The sequence below is a fragment of the Hypanus sabinus genome, chromosome 18, assembly GCF_030144855.1.
Source record: "Hypanus sabinus isolate sHypSab1 chromosome 18, sHypSab1.hap1, whole genome shotgun sequence".
In the NCBI taxonomy this organism is placed as follows: domain Eukaryota; kingdom Metazoa; phylum Chordata; class Chondrichthyes; order Myliobatiformes; family Dasyatidae; genus Hypanus; species Hypanus sabinus.
In genome coordinates, this window is record NC_082723.1 from 25659686 (window position 1) to 25678141 (window position 18456).

The 18456-nt window shown below is 39.4% G+C and overlaps 1 protein-coding gene across 4 annotated transcripts in view; it reads left to right on the top strand.

Moving 5' to 3' along the window:
* The window catches only part of mapkap1 (MAPK associated protein 1), a 274264-nt gene that overhangs the window by 238111 nt on the left and 17697 nt on the right, over nucleotides 1–18456 (top strand). For all 4 annotated transcript variants that reach the window (XM_059993886.1, XM_059993885.1, XM_059993888.1 and 1 more), the window contains one exon: nucleotides 11792–11889. In XM_059993886.1, coding sequence (XP_059849869.1) covers nucleotides 11792–11889 — 98 coding nt within the window. The remainder of the gene's footprint in view (nucleotides 1–11791; nucleotides 11890–18456) is intronic.

Genomic DNA, 18456 nt, shown 5'->3' on the forward strand with positions numbered 1-18456 from the left:
TTAATGAGGAGGTTTCTGTCAGTTTGCAGTCTGATCTGTTCCCAATGTGTATCCTATAACATCAGTGTTAAATGGAACTGTTCCAATTAAACTCTACACAAACCTTTGTCATGCTACTAGTGATGGCTGATTTGACATCTCACAGAAATGGCAGCATATTATGATAAAACCCATTTCGAATTAAAGCCTTCAACTCTGTATTTTATCAAATTAACTAAATTTTTTCAAAAAGCAGAAGTACAGTGTGTTCCTTGCTTCACTTTTGAAAGATTAAATGTAATGGTGTCAAAATGCAAAACAAAATCACTTCAGAATTTTGGAGAATTCTGACGTATTTAACTGATCATGATTACTTTCAGCCTTCCTGTCTGCACTTTCTCAATTTTAAGCATCGAAAATATAAGTACAACAATATTATTGAGTTACTTGTCATATTTCTGAAAGGCTTTGCCACTTCAGTGTATTTCTTTTAAATATTTTAAGTATTACTGTACCTCAACTTTTTGTTTTATTTGGAGATATGGCGTGGAACCTTCCAGCCCAACAAGCCATGCCACCCAGCAACCAACCATTTTAACCCCAGCCTAAGCACAGGACAATTTACAGTGACCCAAAATAACCTACTAATAGTACATCTTTGGACTATGGGAGGGAGCCAGAGCACCTGGAGGAAACCCACACAGTCGCGGGGAGAACAAACAGAGTCCCTACGGACTGCGCCAGAATTGAACTCTAAACTTCGCTCCAAGCTGTAGTAGCATTGCGTGAACCATTCTGCTACCGTGAGGACTTGATGTGTATTCCTCGCCTGCAAAATCTGTTAGTCTATGATTGTGTACAATTTCAACACCTTTCTTTCTTTTTGTCTCTCTACTCCTGTGATTTCTACTTCCAGCGCTTCCTATTTATTGGATACCTTATAACCTCTTGGAGTTTTGTCGTGTTAAGCTATTTTTGCTCATCCTTCACCAAATACAACAGCACTGAAGCAAGCTACCAAGGGTGTTAAAATTCAGAAGTCAAACTAATGCTGAAATTACTAACAGGTCAAGCAAGCACTATGGGGGGGGGCATGGAACTGGCCCATAATAGATTTAATTTCCAGATTTAATTATACATAACTATAGGAGGTTCTATCATTTTATTTCAAAATGAATGCCGATTATAAAAATTGAATTCCTCAGGGAATGTTACCAAATAAAATGTTAAAACAAAATCACTAAGCATTTAACTGGAAACCATTTGGAAAGATTGCACACTGTATGTAAAGGTATTAGAGTTATTGATCTTCAGGCAGTATCGTTTAGTCTGAACGCTGGTGTGCAACGTGTTTTGTTTTCTTGCGTGCATGTGTGTGAGAGATGAATGCAGAATATAATTTTTTTCCAAATTATTTTTGTTTTCCTTGCATACCAGTGTGTCTATTTTGCATTACTTTAATGATTCACAGTTTGGCTGTTGATTTTTCAAAGCAGCACATTACAGGTAAAGAAATGTGGCACAGTAATTCGCTCAAACACAAACATAATATACATCACCTGTAGATGTTGCATAGGGCTCCTCAGTAGTATTCAGATTGTTGTCAACAAATTTCAGCACTGTAACTGCCCAACAGCCTTTCTTACTGACTATCGAACTTTGCTAATTCTTTGGAGAAATATTCATACTTTCATTGTTGAATTTCCAAAGATAACTTTCAGTATATTCTAGCTCAAGTTCCTTAGATGCAAACATGGTAAACTCTTTAGGATGGCATGGTTAACATAAACATAAGATCTCTACGGTGTTAGCTGTGCAATCAGGGTTCAATTCCCACCACTGTCTGTAAGGAATTTGTACATTCTTCCCTTGATCGTGTGCGTTTCTTCTGGGTGCTGTGCTTTCCTCACACATTACAAAGATGTACAGGTTGGAGTTAGAAAGTTGTGGGCATGCTATATTGATAATAGAAGCATGGTGATATTTGCAGGCTGCCCCCAACACACTCTTAGTTGTTGACGCAAAACACGCATTTCACTATATGTTTCAATGTACTTGTGACAAATAAAGGAAATCTTTATCTTGGCTTATTGCCTTTCAATTACTTTGACCAAGTTCAGTCCTAGGATATTATTGACTTTTGGTTCTAATAGTAGGAGGAGGAGAGATTTTGCCCCAGGTTCCGCTGTTGACTACAGTCCAATAACTGCTGATGGATATACAGAAGCACAAAGGTGCCAGGAGAAATTGAGCACCCATATTTTTGAGTCCCCCAATAATCTTCACTCTCTACTTTCCCAAATGAAGCCGGAATATTGAAGAACAGCTGTTAACATCTTCAAGCAATTATTTTGTATATATAAAAAGTTGAGGAAAATTATGCAAGTGTGTGACTATTTTGTAGATTTTGCCACCAGTATAACAAAAAGTCAGAACAAACATCAGTACCTCATTAAACCAGATGTTTGAGAGCCAACATGTGAAATGAGAAAGTATCATTATTTTTCTTGTCTAGGGAAAAAAGTGCAATAAACAATCCAATTGAATTTTTGCATTTATTGTAATAACTTTTTAAATAGGGTTTTCTGTAAAAATCATCCCTACTCAGTTGTAACAAAACACTACTCCATTTACATACTAATGAGCCTCTAATTAAGATTTTTTTCATTGAGACTTTTAAAATACATTGGACATTAGTACCACTGGGGGCTTTTTGTCAAATGCGTTAAAAATACTTTTTAAATTATTTGACAATTTCCAATTTGGGAATTTATCTTAATGGTTAGTAAATCATAATTATGTTTAATTGTCCTTTTTACCATGGAACCAGTAGGAAACTCTAATTAATATGTCATCAGTATGTAGTTTCTCATTTCTTTCACAGAAGTATTTGTACATTCAAAAAGATAAATGACAGAACATTTTTGTAAATGTAAACCGTACGCTTAAAATGATGCCTTGACAAAATCATAGCCCAAAAAAATGGTGACAGATTTTTTTTTTGCCTAATGACAATCTGACAACTTCCCTTTCCCCCTCCCACTTATGGCTGCTACACCGTTATTTGTTGTGTTTGGGATCAGTTACTTAATCTTTCCATGAGACAGTTAAAGCATTTGTTTAAAGGTTGGAAGGGAATTTATTTGGCCGTTAGGTTGTTACTTGATCTTTTCATAACAGTTCCAGCTTTGAGATTTCTTGAAACAATAATAAACTGACTCATATTCCAGACTATCATTAGCAGAAGATGTTATTATATTGTATTCATTCATGTTTTTAACTTGTGCACCTTTAACCAGCCCCCAAAAAACAATCAGCACCTTGTGGGCATATTGGCACAAATATGTTGGCACCGCAATGTGTGGAGACATTTGCAGGCAGCCCTCAACGTGTCCCTAAGTTGTCTTGGTTGTCAACACAAATGATACACTTCACGTGATAAATAAATCTGAATCTGAAGATTGTTTAAAGTGCTCTGTGCTGAAACCTTGGATATGAGAACACCTTTCTCTTCCATTAGAGAAGCTCCCAGTTAGAAGGTGGGCTTGGAGGGGTGAGGCAATTTAGTGTAAGAAAACTTAGCTTATCCACAAAATTAATTTTGAGTAAATGCCTAGATATCAGAGCCATTGTGCTTTTAGCAGGTATAATTGCTGAGGTAACTAAACTTGAAATTTCTAAGGCAAATCGGTTCATTTAGGACTTTTATTTTCTTTCAGCTGCCTGGATCCTGCTCTTAACTCCCTTACTGTATTGAATACTTGAGGTTTACCACAGGCACTTTAACTACTCTATTGAAGATTTGGGGATTGTCAGTTGACCTTTCTACCAACAGCAGCCTTGAAAAAAGCAGTGACTGTGGAGAAAAATTGCCTAAAACTTGATTGTGTTTCTTTATTACTTGCAAGGGAATTTGAGATCTGGGAGCCCAGCTGATCAATAAGGCCAAGTGTCCTTCAGCTGATTTAGTGCTATACTAAACTGATTTCAAAAAGGGCGATCTTTGCGTGTTTCTATCAGGACTGTAGAACCCATAACTTGTCCACTTCATTGATTCCTGAGACACAATCACTGATCCTCTTCTGGGACAGACTACCCCAGAGGATAGAATAATCTGCAATGGAAGTATCCTGGACAATCTGTAGTGCATGTAAGATGCTGGGCTCCAAATAATTCTTCCTGGTGCAATCATGCACACACATGCACAAAATGTTCCTCCTCTCAGTCGTCTGTGTTGGAGGCAATGTTTCAAAGCTTACTGCAGACGTGAGATACAGCCCAACTGGAGGTGATTGCTAATAACAGTGACATTAGTTTTAGGTGCAGAGGGAATGGTCGACATGGGTACAATTGCAAAGAAAACATTTAGATGGGCACATTGACTGGGCCATATGGGCCATACGTGGGCAAATGAGAATTGGTTTGTTTGGCAGCTGGATCAGCAAGGGCTGAAGGGCCTGTTTCTTTAACTTTATCACTTCCATCACACGGAAACAGCTTTCTATTATTTCTTCCTCTCCAACCCCCACCAGCAGTTTGCTTCCTCAAAGGCCCTTACTTCAAGCAATACTTGCAGGAGGCATTCACATTGTCATAGAGCCACTTGTAATTTCAAAACTTAACTTGCCTTGGGTTATGTCATTCTGTTATTTTTAACCTGCCTTACTTAAATGTTATAGAATATTTGATTTGTCATACGAGTTGCTTTGTGCCAGATCCAAGACTTAAGTAGTTTCACGGGTGCATTAGTTCCGTTGTTACAGCATCATTACATCAGACAACGTGGTAGGTGCTTGTGGTGGTAAGGCAGATACGATAGAGGTGTTACTTGGCTTTGGCTTTAAGTGCATGTATGTGCAGAGAATGGAGGGATATGAATACTGTATAGGCAAAAAGGATTAATTCAGGTAGGCATTTAATTATTAGTTTAATTAGTTGTGAGCAACATTGTGGGCGGAAGGTACTATTCTCTGTTCTATCCTTTGTAAAACAGTGTAAAATCCTGATTAGTCGATTGACAAGAAAATAAAATCCTGCTGATCACATTTAAATGATTACTGAGTAGTTAGATGTCAACCAAGACATTGTTTCAATTGGAGGAAACTCGTACTATCAGTTTTCAAAATAATCTGGACCTGCACAAGTGATGCATTCCTATAAGTAATTGATAAAGGCAGCTATTTTTAATGTGTTGTTTCACATGTAAAGTGGAAGGAATATTTGTACTTAAGTGTTCAATTCACAGAACTGTATTGAAGTTAATATCAGAAAATAAAGGACACATTTTATTTCGTCAATAGCAGGAATAATGATAATGTCAGTGCTAAATTTTTATTTTGTTTTAATCTTTATGTGCAATATTACCTTCACTTTCTTTTTATGTAAAATGTAACCAGAAACCCAAATCTATGAAGTAAAATTAAATCATTCTTTGGTAGGTAAATGCAGTGAAGCTGCTCAAGCCAAAAATCTGACTTAGCAATTTTTTTCTTGTGATGCATTATCTTCATTTACTGCACATGGAAAGATTCAATGTAATGTTTATGCTACAATGTCTAAAGTATTTGTCTTTATTTGTTTCTGAAACAGTGATTTGAGCCACTTCATTTTAAGGTTACATATAATACAAACATTTATGTGTTTCTTCTCCCAGAAAGTTTGCTGGAGATTTTATTTCCAAAGAAATATGACCATCCTAAGGCTTGAAAGCATTGTTTAAGCCAGGGTTATTCTCAATTTATTTTCTGACCTATTCATTTCAGGATAGTCTGATGTGTTTGACCCTTCTCTCCTGGGACGTGGGTCTGAGATCAGTGCAGTTAGCATTTACTGCCACTAGATGTCTTGATTTTGTTTTATTGAATAGATTTTAACTTATCTTAGAAGCAGAATGTTCTGTGAAGCATTCCTTAGTCTCCTCATGGTGAAGAGATTTTTAATGTTGCTTCAAACCTACTGTAAAGTAATCCATTTTAGAATAATTATCACTGATAACCTACGCCTTGCAATCTCTCCAGTGCTAAAAATGTGGAATGTTCTATGACATTAAAGTGTGCAAATTTGAAGTTTAAAATCTGGGCCATTCAATTTCATTGCTGTGTAGTTGTCCAAAATTAATGTTTTTGGTAATTTTGAACTCGAATAATCCTTCTTAAATAATTTTGTGGGGTTTAGTTGAAGCATTTCTCATTAATTTGCATTTGTACAGTGTCTTGTTAATCCTCCTGCAAATGTTCAGAAAAATATTAATTTCACTCCAAAGTTTGCAAAGCTCATCTTAGTACTTCCATAGTTTAACATTTTCCCTCATAGAGTTTATTCTTAATTACATTTACTCAAGAAACTCAAGCCATTTATCTTCTGATGCCCTGACACTGTATGCGTCAAAGGGACAATACTTGCTCTTGACCTTGTAGTAGGCTGCAAAGTTTTGCTGTCATCGTGCATCACATAGGCTCTGTACCTTCTCTGTGTCACCCCCGGCTGTGAGCAGATCAGGAGCATTTTTCACTCAGCCAGGTTGAAGTTTCTTTACTCAGACAAGCTGAGCCACAATCAGGAAGTACGTGCTAGTTTTGCCTTGTGCATTCACCGTGGAATAAGGATCCAGGAAAAAAGAAGAACAAGATAAAAGACTTGGAGAAAACCTGTTTCAATCTCCATCCTGTTAATTCTCATGGAATGAGGGTCCTTTTGGGCAAAATTATCACTGATTGAGGATTTGGAAAATGTGCTTATCCTGTGTACACCAGCCCTAACAATTTCAAGAGCACACATGGAAGTGCTGGAGGAACTCAGCAGATCAGGCAGCATCTTTGAAAGGAAATAAATAGTTGACATTTTTTAGCCGATACCCTTCATCATGACAGGAAAGGAAGTGGGCAAAAGCCAGAATAAGAAGGTGGGGGGGGGGGGAAATCTAGAGAAGGAGTATAAGCTGGCAGATGATAGGTGAAAGAGGTGAGGGAGAAAGAGAAGGTGGGTGGGGGGAAGGGATGAAGTGGGAAGCTGGAAGGGCAGAGTTGGAAAAGGCAAAGGCTTGAAGAAGGTGGAGCCTGATGAGATCAGACAATAATCATTGGAAAGTGACAGAGGAGGGGCACAGGGGGGAGGTGATGGGCAGGTGAGGAGAAGAGAGGAGTCAGAATGGGGACTGGAAAAAAGAAGTCAGAGAAATCAATATTCATGTCATCTCAGGTGGAACATGAGATGTTGCTCCTCTAGTGGCAGTAGAGCAGGCCATGGACCGACATATCAGATTGGGAAGTCATCTGTTTCTTGTGGAGACTTGATCAGCAAAATGCAAGTTTGAATCCTAGCATAGCAGCTGCATAATTTATCATCAAATAATTAAATAAATATTGAATGAAGCTTGCTATAGTAATGGTGAATGCAGTTCACCAGAGAATGAACTTTGACTTGGGCAGTTAGAGACTTACAGTAAATGCTGGCATTTCTAGTCATCTTCATCACCTGTGAATAAATGGGAAAACTGTACGCTGGATCCCAGCCCGTATTATCCTGTCATCTTCCTTCTTCCTTTCCTGTCATAATGAAAGATCTTGGCCTTAAAGGTCAACTGTGTGATGCTGCCTGACCTGCCGAGTTCCTTCAGCATTTTGTGTGTGACCACTGTAACGATGCACTATTTGGGGCAGCACGGTATGAACGTGATGGAGAGCACTCAATACTTACACTTTTTACAGAAGCGCATTTACACACACACACACAAACGTTGCCTTGTCATTCTGCTATCATTGCACTGAGTGCACAAACTTCAGTGTCTTCCCCAGTGTATTCCCCTAATGGGTCCTGAAGTGAGCTAATCCACTCAGGTTCGCTTTATGATGCCTTTCCCACCAGACATGACGGAGTATTTAGTATTGGGGATGTGTAAATGTGTATATGTTGTTTGTATACTGTATTTAATGTAGATACTTCTGTTTATTTTGTAGTGTGATTGTAACTACATTGTGGGATGCATCATATTCTGATTCATGTGTAGTCTTGTTAACTTTGTTGGTAATTAAGGATGATGTGTCAAAGAATTAAAAGTCAGTATGCAGTATATACCGGAGATTAGTCTTTTCCACAGACAGCCACAAAGCAAAGAAAACCATGAAACCTGTTAATAAAAAACATCAACCCCCCCCCACACATGCAAAAAAATATCGTGCAAATGGCAACAAGAAAGAGCGAGTGGGAAAAAAACACAATATAAAACACAAAATCAAAGAGTTCATGTGCCATTCAGGTCAGTGTTCATTATCTAGTACCTTAAAGAAAGGAGCTGATTGCCCTCAGTAAGAGAGAGAGATCAGGGCTGTCGGGAGTTCACACTGCCTAAGCATAAGTACAGAACTATTATGTTTTCTGATGGATATCTTTCAAAAATATAGGCTGTTTTCTTTGCACTATTTTCACTAATTTTTGCAAGTTTGACTTTTGACACACTTAATAAACACCCTTGCACTAAATTGCTAAGCAACTGCAGCCATTTTTTTTCATTTGGTCATAACTTGCATATCTAACAATCACTGAAGGCACAAACGTTGCTGATTGATATCAGAGACTACAAGCAGTAATACACCGATGAGCATGAAACCTGCTCTGCACTCAGTGAGATTATGACCTGATCAGATCTTTGCCTCAACACCACTTGTCTGCTGTCTCCCATTACCCTTGAGTACAAATGTCCATCAACCTCTACCTTGGATTCCGTGTATTCATGATCCTCTCTGAGACAAGAAACCACCTCCATTATGTCATCACCTTTTGTTACCTGTTATTACACATGAGTACACATGGAAGCGTAGCAGTTAGCACAGTTGCTTTACAGCTCCAACAATCACCAATTGGGGCTCGATTCTCACCACTTTCTGTTCACCCATTGATCATGTGGTGCTTCGGTTTCCTCCCACATTCCAGAGATGTACAAGTTAAGGCTATGTTGATGCTGGAAGTACCACTCGCAGGCTGCCCGACACAATCCTTGGACGGTGGTCATTGATGCAAGCAATTCATTTCACTGTATTGATTACATGTGAGAAATAAAGGTAATCTGATTCGGGGAGCAAATTCATGCTTCAAATTGTTTAACTGGTAACCGAACCATGATACTCTTCTATGTCTTGTTGAAGGCTCTCAGTTGAAGTCAAAGAAAATGGTTAGGATTGATGTTTGCAGAGTAAATGCATTTTTCATGGAGTAATTAATGTTAACAGTTATCTAACAATCTCACTAGCTTTACTTATTTAAGCAGGGGTTCCCTACTTGGGCTCCACAGACCCCTCGGTTAATGGTAGGGGTGCTCAACATAAAAATGGTTGGGAACCCCTGATTCAGAGATACAATGGGAACAGGCCCTTCCAGCCCCATGAGCCGTGCTGCCCAGCAACCCACCAATTTAACCCAAGCCTAATCACAGGACAATTTACAATGACTAATAAACCTACTAACTGATAAGTCTTTGGACTGTGGGAGGAAATGAAGCACCCAGAAGAAACCCAACATGCACAAGAAAGAACGTATGAAGTTGCTTACAGAATACACCGGAATTGAACTCTGAAGTCCAATGCCATGAGATGTAATAGCGTCACACTAATCATTACATTACCGTGACTTTTACTGCTAAGTTCAGGGTAACAGAGTGGCACCACTGGTCAGAGTTCGATGATCTGTGTGAAGTCAGTGGGCCAAAGGTTCTGCTTCCATCTTAATGCTGGAATCTTTAAACAGTAGTTTTACCCATCTCTTTCTTTATTCATTCTTAAATCATGAGTCTTTCTAAATCTTTATTGCACTTTGTGCATATATGAGAACTGATAGACTTGTATCATCCAACTTTTTGATGCTTAGAATCAGGAGTCAATGTATTTTGGAACAAGCTAAAACTGGTTTTCAGATTCCGATTTATTTGTACAGTGAAATGTGTCATTTGCATTAATAGCCAGAACCTCCAAGGATGTGCTAGTGGTAGTCTGCAAGTGTCACCACACATTCCAGGACCAACATAACATGCTCACAATATTCCAGGCAATTTCATTAAACCAGGATACCTAAAAGAAAATCAAGTAAAAATTCATGTATTAATTGGACCTCAGATTTTACAGTTAAATGGTAATCAAAATGAGGTGGAATCTTCCCATGTTAACTGCTTGTAGAAACTAATTTGATTCCAGTAGAACTAGACTTCAAGTATACGAAGATGCTGTTTTCATTTCCACATGTTCTTGAGCACCTCATAACAAGTTAATGTTAGTGGAATGTATTCAGGTTTTGTTGGGAACCTCTAATCCAACAATGAATTCTGCTCACCTTCTCTCAGTAACTCCATTCTTTTGTGTTTGTACATCAGTTTGTTCTGTTTATGTTTGGTGCAACTGCTGTATCTTGTTTCCTATGTGGAGGATACATCCTCCAGCAGAAAGCTAAGATGTGTTAACCTCAACATGCAGTATATGCGGACCTATAGAAGCAAAACTGGGAAGCCTTCATTACTCAGTGGAACTTGTCTGTTCAACTCTCGGAGGCTTTGGGGTGTCTCAGTGTGCCAGGCTGTGCCACTAATGTGTCATATTGTCATGTGCACCGAGAGACAGCCTGTACATGATATGGTTGAAAATGCTTTAGGATATTCTGTTTGCTCTCTTGTTTTATTCATTGTTTTTGTATTGATTGCACCAAAGGTTCAAGAGAGATTTAGATTTATTTGTGGCCTCTACATTGAAACATACAGTGAAATGTGTCGTTTTACATCAATGACCAAAACAGTCCAGGGATTGTACCAGGGCAGCCTGCAGGTGTCACCACACTTATGTCATCAACATAGTGTGCCCACAGCTTACTAAGCCTAACTTAGGCACATCTTTGCAATGTGCGAAGAGGCCAGATCACCAAGAGGAAGCCCACATGGTCACAGGAAGAACATACAAACTCCTTACAGGCAGGGGCAGATATTGAGCCCTAATCAGTGATCACTGGCACTGTAAAGTGATTGTGCTAGTGGCTGTGCTACCTTGCCACCCACCAGCTCTTAACTTTTCCAGTTGTAAATTCATGAAGTTACAATGGTCTAGAATAAAAGTTGTATTGTTGGCCTTACAGTACCAAATTTTGAGAATTTTGTCTTTTTTTAGTTAGATGAATCTAAAACTTCATGATGCATCGTAATTTAAAGCTTTGGCTACACTAAATTATATCAAAAAAGATTATTAGAATAGTGATGGGCACTGAATTTAACATATTTAAAATTTTGACTCTGCATATGAAGACAAAATTAAAAAGGTTTCATTTTCTAATGCATGTTAGCATAACCTCTCCAGAACTGCAGCATTAAGAAAGGTCATACAGCAGATTATTAACATATTACATCAGTCTGAAGCAGTAAATCTGTATAAATCCACGTCAAATGTTAAATCTTTTCCTCCTGTACACGAGCAGCAAGCGAAATCTAGATTCCTTTTTATTCCTCCTCCTTTCCTCACCAACCGTAGCATCCCCCCCTCATCTCCCCCTCAAGAAGAATTGAAAAGAATTGACAGAGAACGTAACTAACCAAATGATTGATTTTGCACTTTGTCCATTGTGATGGGACGGGAAAATCAAATTATATTAAAAAGGGTTCTGTTGCCTTTGTGGTGAGTTTTGCCTGAATGATGTTGAAATGACATGTGGAGGCTGTCGCCATCATTGCAATTTCCTTCTGTTCTGCTGATGGGACATTAATATCACCATCTGTTTCTTTGTCATGCTGCATCCGTAGTGAAACTCTGTTCATCTGTTTGACTACTGTCCTTTGTTTGCCTTGCAGGCCATGCAATATTCAAGCTCACATATCTAAGCAATCATGACCACAAGCACCTCTACTTTGAAGCCGACACCAACACAGTCAATGAAATTGTGTTGAAGGTTAGTAGCAGAGCAGGTATTTTGCCGAGGAAAAGCTGGTGACTGATGACAGCGTGGCAATAAATTCTGTACACTTCTGTTGTAATGTAGTTTGACTGTAATGAGTTCAAACATGATTTGTAACTTGCTAGAGGTATGGAGCATCATTGCTGCATTTCAACAGTCGAAGTAATTCCACTTTGTCTTAATAAGTGTTTCAATGTGCATCGTATGGAAATCGCAGCATTTCACCAGTGCGAGTGAGTTATAGCAGTGCTTTCATAAGTGATCTTTGCAGACGTGATGCATTGTTTTGAACGGAGTGAACTGTCCCGCAACTGTGTGAATGGAGACCTTTTATTAAATGTGTTTCCTTTGCTGCCGAGCTCTGTCCATGCTGGCAATTGTATTGAACTTCTTTTACAAAATACGTCAGCCTCCCAGATTTATTCCTTAAATAGTGCTGTAAGTCTCTGTAGACCAGGAATTTGGTCCAGGACACTTGTGCAAAGACCTGGCATCTTTCCCTGCGAATGCTTGGAACAGGAAAAACTGATGGCATTATTTTCATTAAGCTATCTGAATTAAGATTAAAATCCACAGCAACAGATCTGTGCAGCTTAGCCAGGCACTTTCAACTGCCTGCTTTGACATGAAATGCTGAGGCTTTGTAAGGGGTTGGTCAGACCGTACTTGGAATATGGTGAGCAATTATGGGCTGCTTATCTAAGAAAGGATGTTCTGGCATTGGAGAGGGAGTAGAGGAGGTCCAGGAGAATAATCCAGGGAATGAAAGGGTTAACATAGCCTGTAGTTGCTAGAGTTTAGAAGAATGAGGAGGGATTTCATTGAAACCTATCGAATATTGGAAGCCCTAGATAAAGTGGGCATGTAGATGATGTTTCCTATAGTGGGGGAATCTAGGACCAGAGGGTCAGCCTCAGAATACAAGGGTGTCTGTTTAGAACAGAGGTGAGGAGCTGTTTCTTTAGCCAGAAGGTGGTGAGTCTGGGGAATTCATTGCCACAAATGGCTGTGGAGTCTAAGTCAAGGGGTATATTTAAAGTGGAAGTTGATCTATTAGTAAGAGCATCAAAGGTTGCAGAGAGAAGGCAGGAGAATGGGGTTGAGAGGGATAATAAATCAGTCATGATGGAATGGAGGCGCAGATCTAATGGACCAAATGTTGTAATTCTGCTCCTATGTCTTATATCAGCATACACAAAATGCTGGAGGAATTCAGCAGGCCAGGCAGCATCTATGGAAAAAAGTACAGGCAACGTTTTGGGTCAAGACCCTTCAGTAGGATGCTGCCTAGCTTGCTGAGTTCCTCCAGCATTTTGTGTGTGTTGCTTGGATTTCCAGCATCTGCAGAATATCTCCCTATGTCTTAATGGTTTTGTGGTAACTGGACTTAAATGAAATTAGCAGAGTAAAACAGGCTGGTGCATCAATAGTTGAGAGTTTTTAAGTACTATCTTGGTGCAGAATTGTTGCAAGTATTGAATCTGAAGTAACAGTAACTTATTGCGGAAAGTAATTCTGCAGTATGAAAGATTTGGTTCAAAAGAATGTTTTCTCATTAATTATAGTAAAATTTAGCAAGTTACAAGCCGCTGGATTTTACCTGGTGTCCTGACAATACACTTTGCACACTAATTTAGGGAGCTGTAGTTTAGTTAAATTTGTTTTATGCAAGACACCTTACTGTACCTCACTTCAGTAAAATGTGTCACTGTTACTGACAGAAGAACATTGCTGTTGACCACTGAAATACTTTGATCATTATTATCTTGTCATTTTCTCTTGATTTTTTTTGGGTGAATACATAGTTTGTATTAGATACTTGCAGAGTTTATATATTCTGTAAGGCATTACATTTGCAATTAAAATGTTAATGATATAGTGCTTCATTGAAGTGCTTTAACTTATTAAAATTAAAATCTGTTGTAAAAACATTAGCATCAAAACAGATGTAACAGTTCAAATTGCATTTAAGTTCGAAGGGTATTTCATTTTAATCGCAAAAACCTACTAGTGAGTAGAAAGAGAACGAATCGAAGATAATGAACATGTGCACCAAGTTCTTTAGTAACCTCAAGCAATTTTGAGCCTGGTTTAGGGGGAAAGCTCGAGCTGGTAACATGTCAGTTTGATTAAATGCTTCTCTCGATAATTTTGTGATTCAGGTCCTTAAAGTTGATTTTCCTTTTCCTCCAATGGCACACTATCTTTAAGGTTCCCTGAAAATACTTCACTGTAACTTGTGTGGCTTATGTAGAAAGGGAACTAAGTTTGAAGCAGTGCACATTGTCGTAGCTGCTGGGAGTCAGCTTTTAATTTTCATTACAATGGGTGCCGCGGTAGCATAGTGGTTTGCACGACACTATTACAGTTTGGGGCATTCCAAAGTTCGGAGTTCAGTTCCTGTGCAGTTTACAAGGAGTTTGAATGTTTTTTCCATAACTATGTAGGTTTCCTCCAGGTGCTTCGGTTTCCTCCCACAGACCAGAGGTGTACTGGTTAGTAGATTAGTTATCATTATAAACTGTACTGTGATTAGGCTAGTGTGAAATCGGTAGATTGCTGGGCGTGCAATTCATTTACTAAAGATTATTGTGACTGAGTACAGGAACACAAAATCACTTATTATTGTAGATGTACTTAAATTCAGTGAAAACCATATCTTACATACTCTTCATACAGATCAAATCATTGCACAGTGCATTGAGTTAGAATAAGGTAAAACAGAAGCCATGCAGTATAAAATGCAAAGGCTATCAAAGAAGTCCAGAGCAGGAAAATGATAAAGTGCAAGATCATAATGGGGTAAACTGTGAGGACAAGAGTCTGTATTATTGTCCATTCAAGAGTGTGATAAAAGTGGGATAGCAGGTATTTGTAAGCTGGTGCTCAAATGGAGAGAAGAAAAACAAGAATGTGGCTAATGGTAAGTGAGCTATTGAAGTAAGAAATAAAAACAGAAAATACTGGAAGCAGTCAACAGGTGAGGCAGCACCTGTGAACCAAGAGACAGGATAGCGTCTCAGGCTGAAACCCCCTCAGACTGGAAAGAGGCAAAGACAAGACGGTGTCAAGCTGCTGAGAATTTGGGGGAGGAATGATAGGGTGAGGGCCTGCTGAGTTCCTCCAGCATTTTGTATGTGATGATAGGGTGAGGTCAAGTTCACTGTGTGGCCATGGTTGTAGAGGATCATTTGGTCAGTGTGTTAACAGGGGTAGTCAGTAAGAGAAAATGATCAGAAGTTTTGAAGGCCACAGAGAACACGAGTACAACCTGAATAACTCAAAAGCTGCAAGGCAAGTTCAATGGGTAAGGCTCTGCGGACAGAGGAGGAATAATACCTGGTCATAAATGTTCAGTACTGATAGAGACAGAGAAAGTGAAGTTATGGAAACTGGAAGCTGCAGTATTAAATTCTGCAACTTGAGGAAACTTTCTTTCACTGCCTGAATCAGAATGGACCAGCGACATTACCTCACTTTCTTGTTCAACAGCCTGACCTACTGGGTATGCCTTCTGACCCAGTGGTTTGCATCTCTTATATTCCTTTGACTCTCTAACTGTCCTCATTTCAAAATGTGGACAATAGGCCATGTTCTCTCTCGCAAACTGCCTTCATTAACCCATTGAGAAAAAGGGCTTGCCCCAATCAGTGGTGTTCCCTTCAATCTGCAACTCGTAACTAACTTGTTTTCTCTCATTCCCAGTTTGCCAATGGTAATTGAACTGAAACAGTAACCCTCTTTCTCTCTGCAACCTGCTGTGTTTCCTGTATTTTCTTCATTTATTTTAGATTTAGAAACATAGAAAACCTGCAGCACAATACAAGCCCTTCGGCCCACAAAGTTGTGCCAAACATGTCCCTACCTTAGAAATTACTAGGCTTACCATAAGCTCCACGTACCTATCTAAAAGTCTCTTAAAGACCCTATCGTATCCGCCTCCCCCACCGTTGCTGGCAGCCCATTCCAAGCACTCACCGCTCTCTGCGTTTTTTTTTTAAAAAACTTACCCTTGACATCTCCTCTGGACCTACTCCCCAGCACCTTAAACCTGTGTCCTCTTGTGGCAACCATTTCAGCCCTGGGAAAAAGCCTCTGACTATCCACATGATCAATGTCTCTTATCATCTTATACACCTCTATCATTTCTTGTATCTGCAGCAATTTTTTATTTTTATGTATTGTAGAAGTGAAAGTTCATTAGTAAGCCTGTAAGTAGGAAGCATTCTGGTAAATTCAGAGTAATCCAGCTTGGCACCAGGCCCTTTGGCTCAACTGGTCCATGCAATCACAGCATCCTCACTGTTAGTCCCAGTTCAGCCCCAACCCTCTGAGTTCCTCCCCTCTGTATCTATGATGTGTTAGCTTTGGTGATCACGTGGGTATCTTTGTTACATTATACAAATCAATGGATATGACATTAGTGCAGGAAAGTGATGTGAAAGAAATGGTATTGAACAGGAAGCATAGATAAAGATGAATGAGATCATATGTATAGACTTCCTATAAAGTACTATACAAAAGATAATTAAACAGTCATACAGACAGACATACTTTATTGAACCTGAGGGAAATTGGGTTTCGTTACAGTCGCACCAACCAAGAATCGTGTAGAAATGTAGCAATACTAAACCATAAATAATTACATAATAATAAGTAAATTATGCCAAGTGGAAATAAGTCCAGGACCAGCCTATTGGCTCAGGGTGTCTGATACTCCGAGGGAGGAGTTGTAAAGTTTGATGGCCACAGGCAGGAATTACTTCCTATGACACTCAGTGTTGCATCTCGGTGGAATGAGTCTCTGGCTGAATGTACTCCTGTGCCTAACCAGTACATTATGAAGTGAATGGGGTCATTGTCCAAGATGGCATGCAACTTGGACAGCATCCTCTTTTTAGACACCACTGTCAGAGAGTCCAGTTGCACACCCACAACATCACTGGCCTTACGAATGAGTTTGTTGATTCTGTTGGTGATACCATAGGTGATAAGGTGTTGGTGTGAATTAAAAATAGAATATAGGAGTCAGTGAGCCACTTTCAGGTTGGGAAGCTGTCGACTGTTGTGGAGATCAGTTTTGGGGCCCCAAGTGTTGACAGTCTGCATTAATTATTCAAGTTCATTGTTGACACAAAGCTGGGCGGCCATGTTGCCTGTAAGACTTCAAGACTGCAGAGGAATCTAGACTAGTTATTGGGCAAGACTCTGGCTGATAAAATATAGTCCACGTCAATATTAAACAGTATAGAAACATGCCCTTTGCCTTTCAAGACTACTGCCAGTTGTCTGTATTAATTCCATATCCCTCTAGGTCGTCCTCATTCAAATACTTGTCCAAATGGTTAAAAGTTAGGCTTGGCTATTTACCAACACACACAAAATGCTGGAGGAATTCCACAGACCAGGCAGGATCTATGAAAAAGAGTACAGTTGATGTTTTGGGCGGAGACCCTTCATCAGGACTGAGATGATCAAGAAATGTTGACTGTACTTTTTTCCTTAGATGCCGTCTGGTCTGCTGAGTTCCTCCAGCATTTTCTGTGTGTATATTGCTTGGATTTCCAGCATCTGCAGATCTTCTCTTGTCAGTCATTTATTACATGTATTTCAAACATCGGGTGGCAGGGTGTCTCTACCAAAGGAGGTGTGAGACGCTCCTTCCTTCCACTAGCCTGCAGGTCACTCTTGAACAACATGTAGTAGCTCAGTCCTCACCCCTTCCAAAAAAAATCAGGGTAACATGAAGCCATGGGGGCAGGTGGTGGATGGTCGTATGAGTGGCTGGTCCTGGATATGCAAATTAGACAAACTCAGAAGAGTATTGATAATGGCTGGGGTTGCCCTTCTTGTAGAGACACTGCCCAGAAGACAATGGCAAATCACTTCTGTAGGAATATTTGCCAAGAACAGTCATGGTCATGGAAACGATGATTGCCCACATCATACAACATGGCATGTAACAATAATGACATTAAACATGCAGTGAAATGTGTCATTTGCATTAACACCCAACACAACTGAAGGATGGGTTGGGGGCAGCCAGCAAGTCCCCGCACATTCCAGTGCCAACGTAACCTGTCCTCAGTGGTCAGCAAAATAAACAACTAATAACAACAGCAATATCTGCCCCTTTGCTCTCTCCCTCCCTCCCTCCCTCCTACTCACACAAATAGAATGACTTGTGTGTAACTGCTCCAGCCTGCTCTACCAGCTCTGGCTGTGCACTGCAGATACCAATTCTGTGTTCACTGAAGGCCATACTTCAGCAGTTGTGAGGCAAGAATGCAGAATTTTGTTCTGCATTCTTGCCTCACAACTGCTAAAGTATGGCCTTCAGTGGAAATGAGATTCAATGGCTACACAAGGGATTAAATAATTATCAGGAAACTTAAGGATTGGCGTTAATGCTGGCTCTTTAATGGCAATATATTTATAAGGCTTAATTGTTGTAATTAAAGGGAACATCAAGATTAATATAGTTAATACAAGCTCTCAAAAAGTCATTTATATTCAGATGTGTTGAAGGTGTCTAAAATTGGTTGCCAAAATGTTTCTGGT